Genomic DNA, 23895 nt, shown 5'->3' with positions numbered 1-23895 from the left:
ACCCACAGAAATCCACAGCAGCTCTACAGCATTGTCTGTCTGCTCAGGGCGTTTTGTTTCCCTGGCCACACTGCCTCCTCTCCTGAGAGCTCCTCATCCTCTTCAAACCAACTGCTAAACCCATCCTAAACAGTTATTGTGAGAATTACTTTCTTTCTAGCCTASATAATCACAACTGGCCAATTTCCCCTTTGCAAGAAGTGCCTTACTATACTCTTGAAAGCATGTACACAAGWTAATAATAAAAAACCACCAAACAAGAGATTTCATTTTAAAGCTGTAGGTTGATCAAATGCTGTTAATTTGAAGCTATGGCAAACATTACTTTCCTCCTTCATTTGAAGTGGAAATAAGGCACACATTTTTAAACAGAAAGGGTAATTAACCACTGAATCTATTTACGATAAGCTGCTCATTCTTTTCCAGTGGAAATTTACAGTTGAGATTGCTTTTCTTCCTCAGACTCTCTTTAGTATCAGAATTTTTGGACATGAGTCYAGATTTCTGGGGAGTCTTCCAGCCCCTGCCCTGCAGGACAGCACTGTCCCAGTCCTAGAAGTCTGGAATAAAGACCCTGATTCTCATCTTTAAACAGCAAGAAGGAAGACTCTAAGGAACATCTAGAACAAGTAGAACCTGTTTCTCTTGGGAGTGGGAAGTGTGTATTGTTTGTGTATACACAGAYACCTGGGACTGTGAGTAAGGAAGGGCTCTCATTTATGTGTGCTGGCACTCACAGGTTGTTAAAATCAAGCTATATTCTGTATTACAGACCAATCCAAAACAACGAATGAAGGCTGTCACTGCAACTCCTCTGCCAAATCTATTAYTGAATGGGAGGAAATGGCAGAGAAGGAACAGAAACAGTTAAAGTCATGTAAAAAAAAAATATATATATATATATATATAATAAATATATATGTAAAATATATACATGTGCACACTYGCATACATAAAAACACTGAACCCTTGCCAAATAAAGCACGAGGCTGCTGGGAACCCTGTCACAAGGAGAGAYGGAGATTGGAAGTGACAAGAATCCTGCTCCCAGCACTTCAGAAAAGCAGGAGCCTTCACAATCTCCAGTCCCCCGCTGGCTCCCAAGAATGGAGCCAGCAGGRAGAGAGATATCGGGAGGGCAGGGGTTTGTTTGTTTTCTGACCACCCCCGGAGTCAAGATCTTAAAACTGCGGTGGCCTTTGTTTTAAAAGGGGCTGTTAAGTAAAATGGAAAGATCCAAGGCTGCTATCCGAGGAGCACTTTTAAGAGGAAGGTATTTGGAGGGCAAGGGTGCTTGCGTTCCGATTCGGGCGAGCCATAAGCACGGCAGCATCCCCAGCCATGCAACTGCTTGGTGATGCTGCGATATGTCAATTACTCACTCATTATTGAACAGCAGGATTCTGATTAGCTTATAAAACAAATTTGTGCTTCTCCTACCAGGATCTTGCAACACTACCCAGAAAAACACAAAGTCTTTATAGCTTTCCCCCTACACTTTTTAATGGGTAGGACAGCTCCAGCTCTTCTCTTTCAGTCACATCCACTCTTTGGCTTACAGGGTGGACTCATCTGCCCCAGCCAGAGGCCATTAACTATGAATGGAGAGTTTGTTAATTAAAAAGTATGCTGTGGTTTCAGGAATAAGTGGGTTTTTTCTGACTGCCAGGGCAGTCTTTTATGCTGCATTCACCCATGAGCAGCAGCTCTGAGGTGGGACTGGCTACTGCAGACTCTGTGTCCTGTGAAGCTGCACCTACCTCAGGCTCAGGGCAAAGCCATCCGCCTTTCAGCACTTCCAGGTGTTAACACTGCAGACGTTGTGTTCAGTGCTTGTGTAGCAGAAATGTCACACACACATAGGGCTCAGGGAAGATACAGGATTGATATTTTGACAGTGTCTTTCCCCCGAAAGGAAAACAGGAGAGATTCACAGCTTAATCTTTGTATTTGTATTTAAGTTATTTTCTGAACAGTTAAAAAAAAAAAAAAAAACAAACCACACTGTTACCATGATCCTAGCTCAAGTGAACATTAGTACATTAACTACACATCACCGTAACATAATCACAAAATTCAAAGCACTCATTACTTAAGAATCCAGATAACAAATATAGCAGAGTAACAAACAGAAAACTCTGGAGAAACCATGTTCTTTCTCACCTCTCCCACTTCCACAGCCACCTCAGCCTGAGCAGGCCAGAGTGATGCAGCACAGGCTGGCCTGGCARGCATGCAGCTCTCCTAAACAGTGATGGAAAATGACGGGAAGAAATGGGACAATACACTTTGCTGAGGTCCACACTATTCTTCTGCCATGCTAAAACTGGGGCTAGGCTGAGCCCTGCAGTGCCTCACATGATAAACACAAAGTAGCCAAAAGCAAAGTTTTGCACTCAAAAGCAGCTACAGATTTTCACAATGAATCGCCCCAAAATTCTCACAGGTGCTTGTAAAAGCCACTGCAAACAGCCCACTGGCCTGCCTCCTGCACRTGGAGTTTTGCTCAGATGTAAACCAGTGCTTGAATGCCAGTGAAGGCAAGAAATTGTGATTCATCATGCAGGTATGAGAAGAGCTGCTCTGTGATGAAGACTTTTATTTCATGCTGATTTTCTGGCCACAGCTGCACTTGGCTCCTGCTTGAGCAGAAATCAGGGTATCTTTTACAGTGATTGGCTATTAAAAAAAGGGACATAATTAGGAGCTGTCTACAGCATCTAAAGGGCTTTTGCACATCCATGTACATCGGAATCCCTCCGATTCTGAGAGTACCATCTGAACATCCCTAAGGATCAACCAGTGTTGCCAACTCCCATGGGTCATCTGCTGGGCAAGACATGCGGAAGCCCAGCGAACAAACACAAAGTCATGGGAGGAGTTTTCTGACCAGTCAAAGGAAGATCTATTCTGGCAGYGTGCCAAGGCTCCCCCTGGGGATTTGCTTTGGAGATTTTGCCAGTAGCTTGGCTATACCTCATCTTTTAAAAAAATGGGGCAAGGGGGGAAAGAAACAGAAGCCAAATACTTAGTCTCAGCAGGCAGCCATTCCTCTCAACCCACTGCTGAGATTTTGGAGAATGAACACACCCAAGGGACCTGCTGCTTCTGCCTCTGAATTAAAGGTGTGGGCAGAAAGACTCCCTCATGCCRATCAATCCAGCAGGACAGAGGGATTTCATATGGAGACCTCCTTTGAGGATAGCTGGGTCACCTGCTGTTTCCCACACCTCCTTCTGGGAAGCCACTGCTTATCACTTTGGGGGGAACAGTAGGGCAAAGCTCAGCATGTCAGATGCATCATGCATGCCACATGGAGACCCTAGCAAAGCTCATTCATTCTTCTCCTGGCAAGTGTAGTTTAGACCATCTCTTTCTCCTTATGCCTCCACTGCCATCCTAAAAGGGGCATCAACTGACAAGTTCAACCGCTGGAGGCCTTACTTGATCACCTCCTGATGAYTTCTGATGTGCTCATAGAAAACCTCTCTTCTTCCCAGTCAACTGCACAAGATAAAAGATCTATTTTCAGCACTGTCCCCACTTTTTAGATATCCATCTCCATCCCCACACCCCTCTAGTTTTCAACCASTCAGGTCATCTCCTCTGTTTCCAGCCACAATTCAGAGCAAGCCTGAAGTAGGAAGGCTGGATGCTCCTTCTTGTTCCCGCTGCAGTTAGGGAGAGCCGCTAGTATTTTTGATTTATCAAATGCAAATATTGCCTCTTCCCAGCAATTAGGAATTTAGGAATAAGATCTAAAATCATGTTAAAGGAAGCTGACAAAATTAAGCAAGAGCCCAGCCTAGAGAGGTGCTTCCCAACCTAGAGAGGTGCTTCCCATGGGAGCCAGGGTGCCAAAAAATTCAGAACCAAGCCTGTAGCTCTGCTCAGACTGAGGAAGGGACATGTGGAAGGGGCAGATACACATACCTGGGAGTGGAGAAATGTGCATGATACTCTCCAGCTTTTTCAGTGTTCAAAAAAAAATTAAGAAAAAGGAAAAAGGATCCTTTGGAGCAGGAGCAGGTGGTGGGTAGGTAGAGCATTGTGGTCCAAGTCAGCTTCCAGTTTAGAAACAAGTGTAAAGCATTTCAATGTTTCTGATGATCACCGACTTCTCAACTTGTCACCTGAATCCTTCCAACAGCAGATGTGTCTGTCCTTGAACATTAACAGGGAGCAGAGGGAGCTGCTCCAGAAGAGACAGCTGTATGAATTATCTCACTGCAAACTCCTTCATGCCATTTTCTATTTGCATATTTGAATACAAGCTGTATTCCTCTGAGGATGAGAAATATTTGCAGCAAAACTGTGCCCTATCGCAAAGGAGTCACACGCAGGAGATGGTGTGGCCACAACAGATTGCCCTGCTCTGAATGTCCCACACCTCCAGTACTTTCCATCCCATAGTCCAAGGTGGAAGGATAGCATGAGTTTCYTACTTSTRGGAGAAGTGCCGATCTCTATRCAGCAGAGGTATTTCATTTCAAAGYGATGTGCAACACTTAAAGCCCACAGACACTTCCAGCCCTTTTTTATCTCCTTTCAGCAGGCATGTTCTAGTTATTTTCATTATAAACTCTGCAATTACTCCAATCTGGTTGAGGGATTATCCATCTTGTTCATGCCAAAACCTCTTTCACATGCACCCTTGCCACACACACACACACACACACACACACATGCACACATATCCTAAAGGAGGGGAAGGGAGTTTGAAAAAGCCACTTTCCTCTGACATTGGGAGAACTACTTACCAGATTGCTCCTCCCTGGGTGCACAATAAACACCACCAAACGTCAGGCTGTGGCAATTTCAAGTTCAAGTTAGATCAGTTAACTTCAGTTTCCTTCTTGGCTATCAGAAAATTTGTACAACTTGGGGAGTGGGGTAGGAACCCTCGCCCTTCTGCAGTCCTGTATGAAGTACCCACACACAGTCCCTTCTTGAGGGTGGTGACACATCTCTCTTACATGTGCCAAAAATGGATTTCAGCAGTTGCTTGCTAAACGTACCTTAAACAGCTCTGTACAGTAGAGTACAAAGTATGGTACCACTTGAAGACCCAACACAGTAGCAGCAAAGAGCAGCAGGGCTAGGACAACCACGGACAATCTGCAATGGTGGTGTCTCCTGTGTTTGGCCAGCCCATCTGCCAGTTCTCCCAAATTMTCTCAACTAGCAAAATACAATGCATCCTCGTAGGTGTTGGCCACAAAGATGTAATTAAAATATTAGGAAGTTCTGCAGCAGCTGGAGTAACAGATCATTGTTTTCTACAGTAACAGAAATGTAAGAGACAAAGCATGACCAAACTGAGGAAAATAATTATTAAATCTTTACCCAAGGTCATACAACCTCTGCTGATATGCAGCCATGCTGAAGACCTTGCAATACCTGAACTTAGAGGGACAGTGTTCAAATAGCATTAAGACTSAGAACTTGAACTCAGCAAAGTTTGGGATGTAAACTTTGATTCTCTCTGCTCCCTTGCCACTTTGGCTTCGGGACTGCAGTATTCATGATATGTAGAGCTGCCTGAAAGCCAAAACAGCCCTTCTGGACATAGAAAATAGTGCCAAAATTAGTTGTAGATGAACATTGTGACTCAGAACTTATTTATAACTCTTCAGAGGTAAGTCACTCTGTCAGTGTTACTTGAATAGAGTTGCTAACCTGTTTGACTCTTTTACAGTAATATTTCAAATAGAAAAGAGGAGTGTCCTCACATGTTCTGAGATGCTCAACATTGCTGCCTGCCCACATGCTTCAAGAAATGCACTAGGTACTCCCCAAGAACCAGCTTTGCCCTCCTCTGTAACTCCATTGCCTTCTTGTCTGTCTTAGCTGTCACCTAAATTATTCAAGCCCTCTGGATTGCTCTTTGGGGACTCTTGGACCAGCTCCTTGTTAGATTTCACTAGTGGAAAAAGCACATCCCAAGCAATTAGAAACAATGCACCTGCTTCCCCAGCAAAGTGAAGTTGATGAGAAAAGCTTATTAAAAAAATCCCATCTGCCAAGTTCAGAGGGTGTTAACAAAGCCTGTTTAAACCCCTGCAGCCCAGAGACAAAGGACCTTGACTTCCTAGTGTGGGATTGGAGCAACTCCCCAGTAAAGCAGTGGAGAATATTCCAGACCTACAGCAGAAGATTTGGGCCTAAACCTGGAATGGCCAGGGACTGATTTACAGAGTCTTTCCTGATCTAAATGCAGGCCAGCTGCAATTCACTCCAGGTCTGTGAAGAGAGCTGTTTACACCCAGACCTCTGTCTAGCTCAGACATGCAGAATTGTTTCTCATGTACCTCCTCTTCAGGGCTGTTTTTGTCTTTTAAACAATGACAATTTGCAGAAGTCTCAGCTAGAAAGCAAAGACTCATCTCAGCTATCAGCAAAAGGACTAATCAGCCTGTGTCCTTAAACCACAATGCAGCACACAGGTTAGAAAAACACACCAAAAACTCTCAATCCCTTCCAGCAAAGCCAGCCCCAGAAATGCTGCAGAACTGGTCTGGAGTCACTACCAAATGCAGTGATTGTCCTCAAARCCACACTCATTTTACTCATCCACCATCTCCAGGGTGTGCACTTGATCATTCAAGTGAGTCAAAGCCTTATTGTTATGGCCAGAATGTTTCTGTAGTGTCTCCACTCTAGGGTGGCTCTTGAGAGCTCCACGAAGTTTTAAACAGCTCCCTCTTCCAGTACCCAGTCTCTCTGAGGGGAGAAGGAATGGAAAGATGGGAGCAATGTCCAGCTTTCCTTCTCATCCAGCCTCAAACTTTCTCCACTTTACAGAATGATTCATAAGCCATCAGCAACATACTGTCTTCAGGGAGAAGCAGGAGGAAAATGGTACAGACAATGCTTTTGCTAGTGAAATACTGTCCTGGGCCAACACTTCACCTGGGATGGGGGTGGACAGGATCTCAGCCCCAGTCCATCATGCTTGGGACTTTGGCAGGAGAGAGCTTAACTTGACTAGCATTCCCCAGCCAAGCAGATGTTAAGGGGAGACTACAATACACATCCAGCTTCCAAAGGGTTAGCATAGCAGGCAGGAGAGGAAAGAGATGGATTTGGCTCATTATAGTCAAATTTCAAGGGTCCTCTCTCCACAAAAAAATAAGTTTGCAGTCAGAACAGCCAAAAGCCGCAGGGAAGCTGGGGTTGGGGGGTGACGGTCTGGTTCTTATAAGTGTTTCTGTTGCTCTTCAGAGCTGAATGCTTTTTCAAAGGCCTAGCAATGGATATTGATTTCAGCCTGAGAATAGAAGCCTCCTCCCCACCCACCCTCCCACCCACCCTGAAGTGACTCTCAGCAGGATGCACTGTGGCTGTAAGTCTTCTGCTTAACAGCAAAGCAACACATTCTGACAACATCTTAAATATATTCATAGGACATTGGCGACTGGGCTTGGAGAGGAACCAAATGGGGTAAAGGGAAGAGTGAACATGAAGAGGGGAATGAGGGAAGAAAGGGATGGGAAGGTTTAAAAATGTTAACTGTTCATGAAAGATAAAATTCATCTTCTGATATAGCAGCACTTTAGCAGTCAGCCGCGCTGAGTAGACCCTGTCTGAGATCAACCGCATGCCAACTTTGTTCCAGAAACAAGTCTGAGAGCCTCTCTCTTCAGCAAGTATTGGTTACGTGGATAGTTCTTTTGTCCTGGCATTTAAATACTGCAGCTTAAATGAGTCCTGGGAACAAAAAACAGAATAAACCAAACAAACCCCATTCATACTAAGCCTTTTAATGATTTAAAATAACATCTGATTGACCAGAGAAAATCAAGATCTGACAGGTCACTGCACAGTTACCAAACAGAATACAGGATGTGCTCCATGACAGAGCATTTTCATGGGAAAATGTCACTGTGGACACCCCTTTGCAGAAGCCTGTCAGCTCTTCTGCCATTCTTCTCTCTTATGTTTACTGCTATTAACAGCAATTGTACATGTACCCACCCACGCAGGCAATCATGTTATCCCACTTCACTCATATGCATCAAATTCTCTCTACAACTGACCCAAACATATGAAACATTTTGTCCTCCCCATATTGTGCTGGCCAAGACAAAAGGTGATGAGCCAACCAGGCTCTGAAACGAATAATTTAACATCCATGCTATGCGAGAGAACAAGGGCTAGGCCCTATCAGTATATCATTGTGCACATTGATTCATCTCAATTAAATTTGCCTGGGTTTGTGCTTGCTCCTCAATGTCTCCTCCCCTAGCCAAACTGTAATCTTGAATCAGCTTGCTGCAGAGTGAGAAGAATGGTCACCACTTCAGAGGGGGGGAATAAAGCTGACGCTTCTTGGCAAAACCCTCCTGCCTGGTGACAATTGCTCAGGGTCAGGCCATCTGCATCCTCTTGTTAGGCAGCAGCTGCTCTACTCGCTCTGCAGAAACCCTTCTTCCTTCTGGACAGCAGTATAACTGATTTAATTATTGATGATGATGGACAGAGGAGGAGGATTTCTTCAGGGGAAGTCACAGGCACCACATGTCACAAATCCTAAAATAAAGTCCCCATTCTAAGGTATCAGAACCATTCTTGTCCTTTAACAGGACACTGTTATTACTGTATGACCGAGATGAGAAACACTGACAGACCCAGCCAGTTATTCAAGCAGCAGGCTCACACTACATCCAGTATCACCTTTGAGCCTCACCTTATTTTAATTTTTTTTTTTTTTATTTTTACCTGTGCGAGTGTGAGGTACAGTGTAGTGTTATTTATCTGGTGATGTAGGTGTATGTTCTGGACGGGGAACGAGTGGATTCTGCCTGGGCAGCTGGGTCATTCAGAAAATCCCAGATGAGGATGGTGTCATCATGTGAGCTGCTGACGATCTGGAACTCATCAAACTGAAGTCGAAAGACTCTTCCAGAATGCTCCTAAAATGCCAGTGGGAGACACAGCATGTTACTTTGCAAACTAGCTGGCACCTGGGATGGAGCAGGGAGGATGAACTTGGGCTTGGTTTTAGTGTTATATTAATTTCTCAGTAAACCCCACAGGACACACTATGCATTCACYATCACAGTGCATAAATTAAACCCTCTCTCAGGGAAAAGGGTTTGTCATATCTGTGTACTTGACTTGCAGGAAGTTTACAATACAGTTGTCCCACTACTCTTTAAATTGCAGTACTGGACACACACCAGAACAAACCAAACTCCCTCCATCACCTAATTCCATCTGGCAAGGCTGACAGGTACATTGTCTTCCTTGTTCTATGGCAAAACTCCTTCCTGAAATTACAACATTCCCGGGTGCAGTACGTTACAGGGGAAGAGATGAGAACTTTGCATTCAAGACATTCAGCATCACTGCCACTTCTGAAGAGCAAACAGCTTAACACTGGAGGACACTAAGGAGCCTGCTGTAMAGTCCAGTGACACAGTAATAATTCCTCCTAAGCAGTTCTAAAAATATGATCTAGAAAGGGCATTCTTTATAGGCAGTTTGCATTCTGCTCCGAGGCTGAGTGGAAATGGCATGACGGTTTGGCAAGAGTTCAGACCATAATTAACAGCAGGCAATGGCATGATCCTGGATAACACAGAGGAAATCCACTCTGCTTTCCTTTTTGTGTTGCCCATTTTCTCTTGTGCTCACAACATGCCAAGAGCAGTGGCCTCCTTCTAGGTCATCAGGGAATAGAAACTGCAACGAGGGTGAGCCCTATATCTCACATCAACACACTTTTCTCTATACTACTCACACATTGTACGGGGCTTCAAAAGGTGAGGAAAAAAACATGTCTTAAAATATTTYAATACTGAAACTACAGGTTTCTCAAGCATTTAGGCAAAAGAGAATAGCTAGTGACTAAATGGGAAGTCTTTGCCTCATAGCACAAGACTACAAAAATACAGCTGTATTTACAAAGCCCAACGACTTTGAAAAATTCACTTYATGAATTTCTGAATCTTTAAATAAAAATTATGTGAAAATAAATACACATGAAATCAGATTCTAAGATAATCTTCTTAGAATTCTAAGATCATCTTCTTCTAAGATAATCTTCTTTTTTTAATCAATGCAACCTTCTTGATCTTCTAACAATAACTTGAATTTGTCTTATAATCACCTTATGAATTCGTCTTCCCACCTATTCTTAAAAGAAGTATTTTTCCAGATTTTGTGTTATAGCAGTAAAAAAGTTCTTCCAAAAACTGTCACTGTAACAGTCAGATCCACTGACAGATTATTCACAGAGATATGGGAGGGGGAAGGAGTAAGCGAGAGAGAGGGGTACTTTCAATAGCTTTTTTCAAAACTCCCTTTTTGATCCACCCATTGTGGGCTAAGTAAGGCTGTCCTACCTGGACTGTTTAGGTTGTAAGAAAAGCTGAAGTGTAAGCTTATTCTGTGCATGAAAAGCTTCTGTCAAATTCACGTGGCCACTGTTCCAGCTAACGGAAGACAAAACTGGAAGGGACCTGGCATGCAGCGAACATTTGTTATCTGTGCACTTTCCTCCCACTGTTTGAAAATTGAACACGAGCAGCAGGAGACTCATGATGTTCATTGTGCAGCCAGGTTTAATTTTGGAGGATGAGGGAAGAGGAAAAAAAACTAAACCATGGGTAAGCGGGTATAAGGACACCCTGTTGTCATAAAGGTCCTAAAAACACTGCAACAGCTTCCTCTGCTCCCCAYCCCACTTTTGGCCCCCTCCATTGCTATCAAACAGGGATTTATGAGTATCCATGTGTTGAGATTCCTACAGTGTTTCCATCCCACCGCTTCTGATTTATATTATAATTAGCTGGGGCACTTTGGCTGTCCACTGCTGGAAAATGCAGAGGAAATCACACAAGTTAAATTAAGTCTACAGGTTACTAGGCACACATTTGTCTCAGGCTGGAGCAGAAAGACGACTAATACCAAGCTTAAGTCTCAGACTCTCAGGATACGAGCTCATGGGCACAGAGTTGCTCCACAGCTTGGAACTGGGTGGCCAATGACAAGGGTTTTTTTCTGGATTTCAGCCATTAAACTATTTGCACTTCTATTTGGCTAACAAGAAGGTTTTTCTACATAGTACCTGTGGGCATCCAAAGCTCTCATGGACTCTTAAACCTGCAGCTGATGGTCCAAATAMATGATTGGAAAAGGGCTAGCATGGCTTAATGATTTTACTACCTGTCCCTGAGTCCCAGTAGCCTCACAGCCTGCATGAAATGTGATGTAAAGTACTTTAGTGAAATCTACAACAACAGGAGCAATTCAGGTGGTCAATGAGTGTGCAGAAGGTCAGCCAACACAGCTCAGCTGGTGAGAGGTAGACACACGTTTAAAGAATCAGACAGCCTTGGTATGATTCTGTTTTAGAGTACAGACTACAGTGACATGCCACAGCAGGAAAAGGTCTAACATATACTAACCCAAACACTGCCCAAACACTTTCAAGCAAACAAATAAAAACACATAAAATACTTCTTTCTCAAGGAGATTTTAGTACTGGTTGAAACCTTCCTTCATCCCCAGAAACCGTGCCAGTTTTTGGGGTTGAATGTGGTGGAGGAATACTTATAGGAACCATCTCAAGGCCTTGGCTGTCCTGGCATTCTTCTCGCAACTTTCCCGCATTATTACAAGACCAAGCAGAGACATTGTTAAACATGACTGTGAATGYTGTTAACACTCACACAATGACAATTTAACCACACCATCATCAACCTGCACTAAAAACCAGTGGATAGCATGAAAAGAGTAGTTGCTATTTAAGCATAAGATGATTTCTCTGTCTCTTCCTGTSCTTACCTGCTTTTTCCTTAAACACCCAAAAGCCAATTAGAAGCAACCCCAAGGGTGTTTTGGTTTGTGTTCCTCAAATTTGGACAGTAGTAGTTTCAAGAAATTTCATGTCAACAATTCAGACRACTTATTAATACATCATCAGGTACACACAGGTGAATACAAACCCATTGGCACATGGATTCCAAGGATGAGTTAAAAAATGGATTCAGTTATTAACTTCAAATCACAAAGCAAAACTGTTAAAAAGTGAGCGCAAACTCCAGAGATTCTAACTTTTAATGCTTGCAATTATTAGTGTGCAAAATTAAAAGAAAAGCTGGACACCCAAAAAAGYCAGATTGCTATAAATTATTTCAAGATCCTGCAGAATGGGGCTAAACTGACTTGACTTTTCAGGCTCCAGATAGCCCTGAACAAGCACACGTTTTTTAACACCTCTATCAAAAGCTCTTACCACAAGGGTTCGCAAGCAGAGGGTTCCTGCTGGAGCACGGGGATCCAAGGCAGCCACAAGATCCCATACTTTAATTTTCCTAGTAGKGAAAAAATAGACAAACACCATGGCTCTGTTAAAGAGAAAAGAAGAGCAAGTACTCACAGAAAAAAAAATAACTGTTAGTACAGCTTAGCTAATACACCAGTTTAAGGAAAATTACAGCAATCTTCTGCYTTTGAGACCTGGTTCTTGCATTTCCCCTTTGTAAAGCTTACAGAACTTAATGGGAGGGAAAGAGGTGCTGTCAACAAAGTAAAACACATAAAAAGCAGGTGGTAATAACTAGCAGAAACACATGGGAGTGCAGACAACTAGTCTGTAATGGCAAATGGTCCTGCAGACATAACCACAGATGGGAAAGATTGTTCTTACAAATGGTTGAGCTAGGGGAGGTTTCAGGTTGAACTGGTCAGATATTCTTACAAGCAAAAGAACTGGACCACACACATCAAATCACACGGACTCATTTAAAAAAAAAAAAATGGAAGTTATGCTCTGTAGCATGGTCCTCATTTGCTGGCCATGAAAAGGTCCTCTTATCAGCAAAGACAAAGAGTCTGATATTTATATGGAAGATGCACAGACTGGGATGGGAAACACTGAGACAGACAGGAAGATGCAAAGCGTTGACTGYGCTGATAACCTCACCCATCATACGCCCCACTGACTATCCTCTTGTTATCAAAGCGTATGCATCTCACCAACTCTTCATGGCCTTCCAGTACTCGTAAACATGCCCCACACTCGATATCCCACAGCCTGGAAGAGAGTACCAAGAAGCATTAAGAATTTTTTAATACCTTAGCATTGCAATGAAGCTTTGATCTTTGCTTGTCGTTAATGGAAACTTGGAAATACGGATTATGATGGAACAATAAAGAAGAAACAAACTACTTCATCACATMTTTTCCCACAGTTAAATGGATGCATGATTTTCAACATGACCCTGTGATGTTACAGTAACACATGCTAGGTGAGTCACAAACCAGTTGTGTTGAGTATCTAACGCTCTAGTAACACAAGGTACCTCCCAGTTATCTTCACAGTGAGCCTCACTTTATTTTAGTGAGGTTCATTTCTCATGGAAGTGTCCTGCCTTGGTTTTAACATAATAAGAGAGGGAGATTTACCAATCCACTTGGCAGTTTAATGTTATGATCACCTTCACAGAGCATGAGCCCCATCTTGTTCTCCATTTTGGATTTGGAGACTACCATCAGACAAATTAAATCATCAATACAGTGGTGAGAGGTTCAAGAATTCTAAGCCCTTTTCCTTTGTCATTTCTTCCACTGAAGGTATGTTTACTCTGTAATCTAGGCACCTTATGAATATGCTAAAATGGATGCTCTGTGTTTAGTATTTTGTAACATGTTTTCTTCTTGCTCTCAAATAACTCCTGTGGCTCTCTGTGAACTAACAATAGCAGCCAGGAACTAACCTGAACTCTGTTTCTAACAATACAGTCTCTTTAAAAAGTTCTGGAAACCAAACCAGTATACAGCAAGAGACTCAGCTACACATTATTCTCTCAACTGTAAATATCCCAGAATTTTGGCTTTTGCTCTGACTGCCATGAACTTCACAGCAGTGAGAAATGTGGGGGGTTTGTGGAATTTCTCTGGGTGACACATCTTGAAGCAGCACAGCTGCTTAGAGGTCAGGTCATTYTTGCTTGAGAGACAAAGAAAGAGAYAAACCACCCCCACATATTTTACTCCTGAGGTTCTCCAGGGAATCATCCAGATCCAGTTGATGTGTGCCCAAGGCTGGTGGATAATGATTGCAGCTGTCTTGCCACAACAAGTTGCTCTTGCTTTGGACAACAGAGGAACGAACAGAACGCTTTTGTCACTGTAGAATGGAGAAAGGATATGCCTATGCACATGTTTGAAGCCAACAAGGAGCACAAAGTGATTCTTCAATCTGTGAAGTTGATCTTTCAGGAATCTGTGAAGGGCCCCATAGTTTTCGCTTGAGTGTAGGACACTAGYCAAGGTCAGAGCAATCAACTCCAACTTTGGCAAAGGTCAGCCAAAGGCACTCTGGCTGGTCAGAGAGCATTATGTCTCTCAAGGACTGTAAACAGAATGGACAATGCCAGGGATTAACTGGTGCAGAAAGGTTTGAAGAGCAATCTTGTGCCAGGAACTTCCGTGCCATGTGTTTCYGTTCCTTGTCCTTGATCCTGAAATTGCCAGCAGTTCTGGGAGGCTGCATCACACAAACTCAGGCCTGTAYTTTCAGGTCTCAGTCTGAGAACCTACATCTGAATGGGATTACAAGAGGTGGTCAAGTCCCTTGACACATGGCAAATGGACCTTCATGTACAAAGGGGATAAYTGCTGTTAAAGAGTAGGGTCTCCTAGCAGAATTGGTGCCAAAGGTACTTCCCAGATTTGATAAGTTTCTCTAACTTCTTTAAATATTCAAAGGAACAAATAGTAGAACTAAATTTAAGGCTTGAGAACTAACTAAAAAAAAACCCACTACAAATTGTACATAGTCAAAAACACTACCACTCTTCCTTCCTATAACTTWGGGAGAACTTCTGGAAGTAGAAGGAGGTCTGCAATTATTTCAGCCTTTAATTCACTTGAAAGCAGAGCTGGAAGATATACAGAAGGCAGGTGAGTCTGAATCCCCATCTCTTAGAGAGAATGCTGTTGTCTAAACAGACAATACTAGATCCCCACGTGGGCACACACTGGAAGTACAATACACACATAAAGACCAAACACTCATTAAAAACTTAACCCAAGATGATATAGTCTAATTTTATTTTCTTGCCCTAAATTCTTCAGCTCCATTTTTTCTACACCATGTTGGCCTGTAGCAATTAAGAACTTTGGACTCAGAAGCTAAGATACTGAATTGGATTGGATTAAATCTGATGGACCAGTTTCTACAAGATGGAAATTAGCACAATGATAGTGATGTCTGTGTAGCTGTGTCCTCTTACACTGGTGAAATTTCTGGCCTAAATCAAAACRGAAATAATTTTTCTCTGTGAAGYCTCCCTGAAGAAGAAAGGTATTGATTTCTCAGCTACTTCACACGTCCTTAACACTTGCAGTTGCAAAACTAGAAATCACAAAGACATCTTCTGGAAAAAAGTTTTCCTGCAACTGAGGAATAATGAACTTTTAAGTTCTGTATCAGCCTCTACTGAAGTCCAGCACACAATATCTGGTAGTGGATTAAAATCAAACACACAAAGTACCAAGCCATCTACAAAGATGACTTAGCAGCCTGCCCTTTTTCTTAATCATCCTTCCACTGACTTGTGCTGCTGGGAAAAACTGTCTTTTAGCAGTGGGCAAGTCTTTTGCCTTGCTCACACTGCTGCTAAACTTGACTTTCCTTAAGATTCACTGSTGACATTCCTGAAATTCTAGTACAATTTATCTGTCAAGTAGGGATTTTGTCCAATCCAAGTACAAAAGTAACTGTACTCCTCTTTAGCATTATCACTATCTTGAYATTTATTTTTATTAGTGTTGCAAGTCATATTTAAGATCCTTCCCAAACTGCTGTAGTATTTAACTATTTCTTACTCTACTTCTGAGACCCAAGTTTCACAGTACAACTGCAGAGGCTTCTTTTTTCTATTTGAATGCAGGAGTTCTCACCAAGTGCTGCTGCTCTTACATAATGCCTGTAATACTTTTTTCCTTGATTAAGAAGGAAGTTTCAGCTCTCCTGGTCATGCTCTCAGACAATTCTGTGCTAAAATCTGGCACAGTGACCCGGTGATGTCAACCAAAGGACTACTGTTTTCCTTTGGAATGCAGAGCAGAGGCAGCATGTTGCAAACCAAGTCCACAGGCAAACATTCGCACTGAAGAAAAATTATTACTGACATGTGAACGGTTTCTGCTTACACTGTCCAGCTTTCAAATTTTGTCAGAAGACAGACAATTACTTACAGACATGACCAAGAGAAAAGGGAGGCTGCTCTTACTCCCATTTCTACGACAGGGCCATTTTCTATATTACATAAACTAATATTCAAGCTTGCTCCGTACACCCTGAAATTAGTGGGACATCCCTCTGCTAGCAGCTGCAGGATTTAGGGAGAAGTTCTGGCTTGTGATATCAGAAAGAGTTAAATCTCAGATTGCAACCAGGGCAGCTGGAGAAGTGCAAAAGGCAGCAAACTGAACTTCATGCTCTAAACCAGCTGTTCCAAACTTAACCAGGTGCCAAGTACCACAAGAAGAGTTTGGCGAGAGTCCAGGAGGATTTCTGCAGAGGATTAAATGCCTCTTACTGCAAATCTGACCCCTTTAACTAGACACATAGTCCAATTAAAATATCAGAAGACAACACCACAGAAAGTGGTACTTGCCAGCTCTTTCACACACCAGAATTGTCAGAGCAATGCAACTTGTTGATTAGTATGGGACTCTTGAGATGTAGAGGATGAAAGTCAACACAGTAAAACAGGCTTCTAATATCTCCTTCCAGTAGTTCCCCATGTTCTATACCAAAGAAAGCACATTTCAAAGTTGACAAAGGTACAGAGCACTTCCGTTGCCTAACCTCTGCACGTCCCAGGGCACCAGAGACAGCGTGCTTGCACAGAACTCTGCGATGGGGAGTTTGTCTCTCACCTGATGGTATTATCTGAAGAGCCGCTCACTACTAGCCTGTCTCTGTACTGCAGACATGCAATGCCTCGTTTGTGGCCATTTAAGGTGCGCACAAATTCGCAGGTACTAGTGTTCCATACCTGTGACAGGAARGGGGAGGGAACCACACAGAGACAAAATTATTATGAAGAGATGAATAAAAGATGGTGTCTGTATGATATAYAGATGCATCCAGAATGTTCTTAATGAAGATGCTATCATAAAGATTGGGAAAATTACCCCTCTGATGACCTGAAGATTATCAGACCTCAGCATTTATCAGACCTCTGATTATAGTCTGCAATTGATAGCAGTAGGGTCCGTGTACACAGTGAAGATTTTTGCCACACAGTATTGAATTAGCTTCCAGGTTTAGCGTTCTTGGGCTATGGTTTAGTTTACACATGACAGATTCCCCTGAGGCTTAATGCTGCAGATTGGGAWCATAGCAGTAACATTAAGGTGTCTCCTATTCATGCACCTTCAYTTTTGTCCCCATGCTACCCTCTAACAACTGTTTAAATGACTGAACTGATTATGGAAGTGGTCAAGTCRAAAAAGAACACAGAAAAAAAAAGTCTTTTTCAACTGCATCTCTACTTGGATCTAATTTGCCRTAAGTTCTGTAAACAAGCTGTGCAAGCTCAACTGAAGACGGATGAATGCAAACTTCTAAAGGCAGATCCTGCCAAGGACCGTCTTCCCTCTCTGGTCACTGTTCTTCRTTAATAAATACCCCAGTGCTGCAAATAAAAAGCCTCTGAAACACCTCACCTTTATAGTTCTGTCACCTGATGCCGATACAATGTACTTGTCATCAAAGTCCACTACGTTGACGGCAGCTCGGTGCCCTACGAGCACCCTCCTCAGGGTGATGTCTGTCGGGGATGCCATGTCCCACACGGCGATGGAGCGGTCTTTGGAACACGTCACCATCATGCCATTGTTGAARCGGAGGTGCAGAACAGCTTCGCAGTGGTGGATCAGTGTATTCAGCATCTCGCCTGCATTCACATCCCACACTCTGCAGGTTCAGATTTCAAACCAGAGAGAAGAGARTTAAAAACCTGCACTGTGAATTTTYTGCAGAGTGAGAGAGGGACAGGGAGAGGTAATTGACTCTCTAGCGATATTAGAAAAGCAAACACCACAAGTTATATCTACATCTATTAAATAGTTCATTAAAAATGTATTAGATAAACCTGTTGATTATGTGTACATTGAGACAGTCCAGCAGCCAAAAACCCTGCAATGCAGTTAACACCATAAAAATAATGCACCYAGGAAAAAAACATCCTTTAATTAAGGGAATTTAGTGCTAAGGAAAGGTGGAAGACTGATGGCCTTAAAGACTGGTGTTTCCTGGTTGTGCCAGCTTATTATATATTTAATTTCCAGTCAATGTCGAGAAGTCAGTTCCCCGACAGGCTTAATTTTTGACCTCTCTCACAGGACTATTAGCTCACGGGTTAATATATACAAAGGCAAAAGACAATTCTTTTCAAACAAATACAAGTAATTGCCACAAGTTGCACCATGATTTGCATTTACCCCGTGGTGCATCTGGTACACAGCTACATTCCAGGAATGTGCTGAATATCCAAATTAAGACACAGCATTTATGCCAATTGAATGTTATTGGAACCAACTGTTTCAACTGAAAGATAATTTAAGTTAGACAAAAGCTTCATGCAGAACTTCTAATACTTGAAAGGAAGATTTTTAAGCCTTAAAAATATTTCTTTTGGGCTATTTTGTTGGCAAACTTCTTTTGTCTTGCATAAAGAGATTTCTTTTGGCACTATCAYACCTGTATCCCAGATATACAATATGAAAGCAGAAAATGGCTCTATCATCAGGCACATCAGATACTGCAGAAGTTAAAACTTTCTGCAGCCAATAAGGCAAGCGGTAAGAAAAGGCAAGATGTGAGAAAGACTTCTAATGTCTTATTCTCTAACTTATGGAAACTGAAGTGCATCAACTTACGGACTCTAAATGAGAAAGGAAACTACATTCCAATTACAAAATGCAAAAGAGAAAAACCTAAAGACCTGAACCATTAACATACAAACAGTTTGTAGACAGGGTTGCCAAACTGAACAGGAGCTGGAGACCCACTGACTTCTTTGGACAAGTGCATCCCTGAGACCTCAGAAGCATTAAGAGCCCATCTGTACTACCTATTGGATGAAGCCTCTCTTCCTGAGGAGACCCAAGGATAAAAGTGATGCATCCTGTGTGCCTCTGAGGTCTGCACAAACATTTATAGATACAGTGGGAGACAAAGTATTCCTGGGCAAGTAGCCAGTSTGCAATTTGGCCTGCCGGGCCTGATACAGAAAAGGACAGTGCTTGTTACAGAAATCAGCCTCTCCTTTTGCGATCTGTTTAGCCCAGTGAAGTTCYAACGCTGCCTCCAGGCAGGCAGTGTTGCTGAAATTCTGGATTCCTACTGACAGGACTGCAACACCTAGCAGCACTGCAAGACTGCATGCATCATGTCAGGAACTCAATTTAATAGTCATTAGGTTAACAGTAGTAGTTTACACACAAGCACAGTGACAACCAGAGGAGCTTGCAGCCTAGAAATGCATGCTAACAGCTCTGGAAAAGGCCACCAATGCAGCTTTTTGGTGTCTAACTTCTCTGCATGAGCATTGCTTATACTCTGACAAGAAGGGAGTATATAACAATGTGGAGAAGTCAGACCTGCYCCTTTACATCCAAGTTCATACTGCAATTCATTAACTCAGATGTGTCTGTATTTACAATACAGGTCTTACACTCTCTGGTATCCTGTAATATGWCTAGTGGACTTCACAACTGGACTACATGCACTGCAAGTGCTACCTTGAGGTGCCCAGCCTTTTGCTGGAGACTTGAAGGAAAGCAAGGYTAGAGAGACTGAATGAAAAGAAACATCATGCTGAAATTTAAATTAAAGTCATAGGAGATCTAGTCATACATATTTTGTTAACATCAACTGACAACGGATTACTAAACCTTCAAGCTTGCTTTGAAAACTTCAACTCTTACAAAAAAGTTATTCTCAAGGAGAATTTATAACATWCTCAGGGAGTGTCAAAACATGCAAAACCTTGGTGAAATGCCAGATGGCCTTCCTAAATCATCTTGACCTTGACTGGCCTTGTCTCATATTCTCATTTCTCCTTGACAGCGATTTGCATGGACATCTGATAAACAAGGACAGCAAAACGCTGAACAAATACRCTGAACTACTTCATGGAACTGATTGAACAGCACACATTTAAGAAGAGATCATTTCAGCAGCTTGYGAAGCTAAAATCTTAGGAGATAAACAGAAAGCTCAAAATCATGAACACACACCTGACTGTTGAGTCTGAAGATCCAGTAATGATCACCCGCTCATCGTACTGGAGACACAGGACAGAACCCGTGTGTCCGGTGAGAATTCGCTTGCATTCCAATGTATTCTTATCCCAGATCTAAGACAGCAAACATTCAAAACTGGACAGTTCAGTAAGGTTTTCATCTTTCAGCACTGACTGGTTTGACTAGTCTGTTTTTCACTACATGATCCATAGTGCACTTAGAACACCTTTAGTGGCATCTGTAGAGTCTTCTACAGGCTCTTTGGTGCAATACATTGACATCTTTGATATTACTGGCTTTACTATGAATATTGGCTTTACCCCTCTCATTAGGATACAGGGCCCAGTAATTACATAGTCTGTAATTACTGCTGGACAGAAACTCTGTTAGCAAAGCCCATCTGCCTGAAAACAGGGTCTCTCTAGATCGATAAAAGAGGCGTAGCTGCTGTGCAGGTGGGAGATGGGGGAAGAGGAAGGCTACATTACTAGCAAGAGATTGGGTAGGTGTCACTGAAATTAGGACACTATTATTTATTGCATAGGCAGCCCAAGCTATTAGAATGCCATGATGGAGCATTCTCACCTTAATAGTATTGTCTCGTAGGCCGCTTACTATCTTCTGATCATCATACTGTAAACAATAAACCCCTTTGCTTGTCTCGCTTCGGCAGTGGATCCTCTGTAAACTGTGCCTTCCACACCGCCAGTTCGACTCTATTGTCTTGAGAAGAGACAGGAGACAAATGAGATGGAGGAAAAAAAACCCATGGAACTATCTCCCCTTTTTTTTTTGTTTGGTTGAGAAGATAGCAAACACTTTATTACACGCTTTTTGCTGCAATCAGGCCCGTAAAATGACATAACTGTTTTCTAGAATACATGTAATAAAACCTGTTAAACAGATAAATTCTTGGGAAGCATATCATGGCTAACCTGTGTTGCTGGGAATGGTTAGAACGAAGTAAACTAAAAGCTCTTTACTATCTCCAACCTTTAATCCCCTGTGACTAAACAGCTACAACTGATGAGAAAGTCTCAATTGAGCTCTAAGTGCTTGTACATACTTGTCACAACACTGCCTGAGCACTCCTGTTATTAGGAAACAAGCAGAACACATCATTTTGCTCACACTAAATGCAAGGCAACCATGCTTAGTTGGTGCCTGTTTCCCTGAGCCTTAGGAGTCTTTAGGAATGCACTTTCTCCCTGCCTTAGTTTTTGGTATCTTCCCGTAACAGTCTATTAGGTCTCATTGCACTGGATGGAGCAAAGTACTGTGGAATAGAGAAAACCAAGATGTTACGGTGCTGCTGTGATATCTGATRTGCAAAGTGTGCGACTCCCCCAGCAAACAACTCACTGAACAATCCAACTCATCCTCTGTCTAAAGGAGCAGCAGGATCTTACATAACCATCCCAGATATACAAACTCCAGACAAACACAGACATGTCAGATTTAATGAAGTATTACACTACAGTGGAATATTCCCAGAATTTCAGCATCATAAATAAATCAGGGACATTTGAAGAAAACAAAAAAACTAACAGTGGAATGCCACCACATCTGGCAGCTGTTTCTTACCTCTATGTCCTGTATAATTTTGGGGTAAAGTGCTCTGTAGAAGGAGTTGGGTGGTGCAGTTCCATCAGGAGGTTTATTTTTAAATAGATATTGCCCCCTGGAAGACAAAGAACACTTCCATTGAACAGAAATAATTTTACAGCGTTTTGGAGAAAGGTCCTCCTGGCATTTTACAAATGAGTAACCACTGCTGACAGATTCATAGTCAAACTTAATTTACTAAGATGGGATGTTTCCTTGTTTGTTGAGCTGCAACATGTCAGTGTTACATTTCAACACTGAAATACCTTAGAAAAATCTGTCTAGTAACTTGGGGAAGGTAAATCAATTTTATATTATGGACATGGGCCCATTCAGTTCAGTAAGTTGACAATGGTTCATGCCTGCAATACTCACACATTATCAGAGGTCACCTTTCAAATAAAGCATGCAAAGTAAATGAAAGAAGCCAAGGAATCCTCAAATTCACTATTCATTCAAGGCTAGCTTTCATCTGCAGTAGCAGGAACAGTATCAGTTTGGGTACATGGACATTTTACTGCTACTACTCTGTTTTGGTAAGCAACATTTCATCTGTGGCGCCTCTCTCATTTCAACACTGATTTGGAATACTCATATCCCAAGCTAGAGTTTTGTTACCAAAAAAATCTGTAAACGGCAATCACTACCTGCTGTGTAAAAAACTTTAATTCCTCATCCTGAAGTTAAGAAGCCACCAAACACGGTGTGGAAGCTAGTAAACCCCACCATGGGCGTACTAACTGCTGCTCTGCCTGGCAACATGCCTCACAAAATGGAGAGAGGCACAAATGCCTCCGAGTGTAATCCTGGCATCAGAGGCAGAGAGTTTATACTGGGCCAGCTCTCCACTTCTCCCTCCCTTRCTCCATTACAACATAATTAATTGTTCAATACTTCCTAGTGCATTTCTTTCCTGTCCCTTTCATACAGTATACCTTGAAACTCATTTCAGAGACTGTACATTAGCTGCTCTGATGCACTTGAACTAGGAGATCACAACAATGAACCAAAATCTTTAGGTTTTAAGGCAGTAGCAAATTACAGGACTGAACAAACAAAATGACAAATGCTTAGGAAAAGAAATTTTGATACTTCTTTAAATCAAGTGTTCTCAATACAATCCGAGAGAAAGGTGTTTTCCTCTTTGGACAGAGGAATCAYCTGACTCTTCAAATACAATGATCAGCAGACATGCATATGGGAACAAACACACGTGATGAAGGCACACATGGATGCAGACAAACCACCAACTAGACAGATGCCTATTTACTGTGATCCAATCTGGAAGTGCATTCATGGAAATTAATATTATCGGCCAAGGAAGATGAAAACCTCTTTGGAGATAAACAGAATACCTAGGACACATCTCTGAAGACTTGGGGCATGTCTACAAAAACCTRTGTTCAAGTCTATGTGCCTAAAACCCTGCTAATTATTTCTAACTTTACCAGCTAGTGTAACACCAAGTCTGGTTGCTACCTGTAAGTCCTGTCCTGCTGCATGCAGAGCCAGTTGTTTACTGTTCAGCTGAAGGATTGCTTGGAATTTTCACGGCATCCCAGTAGCTGTTGTGCTATGGCTCTGGGATAAAAGGAACTATTGTTTGCAGGCTTTGATGACCAGCCAATTCAATCAGATGGACACAATTGTGCCCAGATTTTGGGCTTCTGTTTTATATTTCTCTAAATCTGTGTAACCCTTACTTCTCCCTGACAATCTGCCAGTGAAGGCTGCCATGCTGTGGAATGGCAGGGGGTTCTCTTGTAAATCACAAGCTGCAAATGCTGAAATCAGGCAGCTCATGTGCAAATTGAGGAGCTGTAAGTAAATAACACTGTTCATCCATCACTCTGAACTGTCCAGTTAGTCATCTTCTTGTGCCAGGCACAGAGATAGCACTAATTACAAGCTATAATGCTCTATAYGGCAGAGATGCAATTGCATGGGATATTTCCTGTCTGCATCTCTTAACCAAAAAGTCCTCTCTTTATCASAGWGTTTAGAATAGTAACA

The 23895-nt window shown here is 42.3% G+C and overlaps 1 protein-coding gene across 8 annotated transcripts in view; it reads right to left on the bottom strand.

Moving 5' to 3' along the window:
- Window positions 1-6989: 6989 nt before the first annotated feature.
- Window positions 6990-23895, bottom strand: part of BTRC (beta-transducin repeat containing E3 ubiquitin protein ligase) — a 112967-nt gene continuing 96061 nt past the window's right edge. For 7 of the 8 annotated variants that reach the window (XM_057380024.1, XM_057380057.1, XM_057380050.1 and 4 more), the window contains 9 exons: window positions 21862-21958; window positions 20863-21000; window positions 20272-20390; window positions 17695-17944; window positions 16903-17021; window positions 12935-13045; window positions 12245-12323; window positions 8722-8915; window positions 6990-7710 (listed from right to left, as the gene is read on the bottom strand). In XM_057380024.1, coding sequence (XP_057236007.1) covers window positions 8754-8915; window positions 12245-12323; window positions 12935-13045; window positions 16903-17021; window positions 17695-17944; window positions 20272-20390; window positions 20863-21000; window positions 21862-21958 — 1075 coding nt within the window. In that variant the 3' untranslated portion in view covers window positions 6990-7710; window positions 8722-8753. The other variant, XM_057380032.1, reaches the window with a different exon arrangement.

Source organism: Malurus melanocephalus, unplaced genomic scaffold, assembly GCF_030028575.1.
Source record: "Malurus melanocephalus ecotype Western Australia unplaced genomic scaffold, MMel_1.1 scaffold_12, whole genome shotgun sequence".
Taxonomy (NCBI): Eukaryota; Metazoa; Chordata; class Aves; order Passeriformes; family Maluridae; genus Malurus; species Malurus melanocephalus.
Note: the sequence above shows the minus strand (reverse complement) of the source record. Positions and strands in the feature narration are given on the sequence as shown.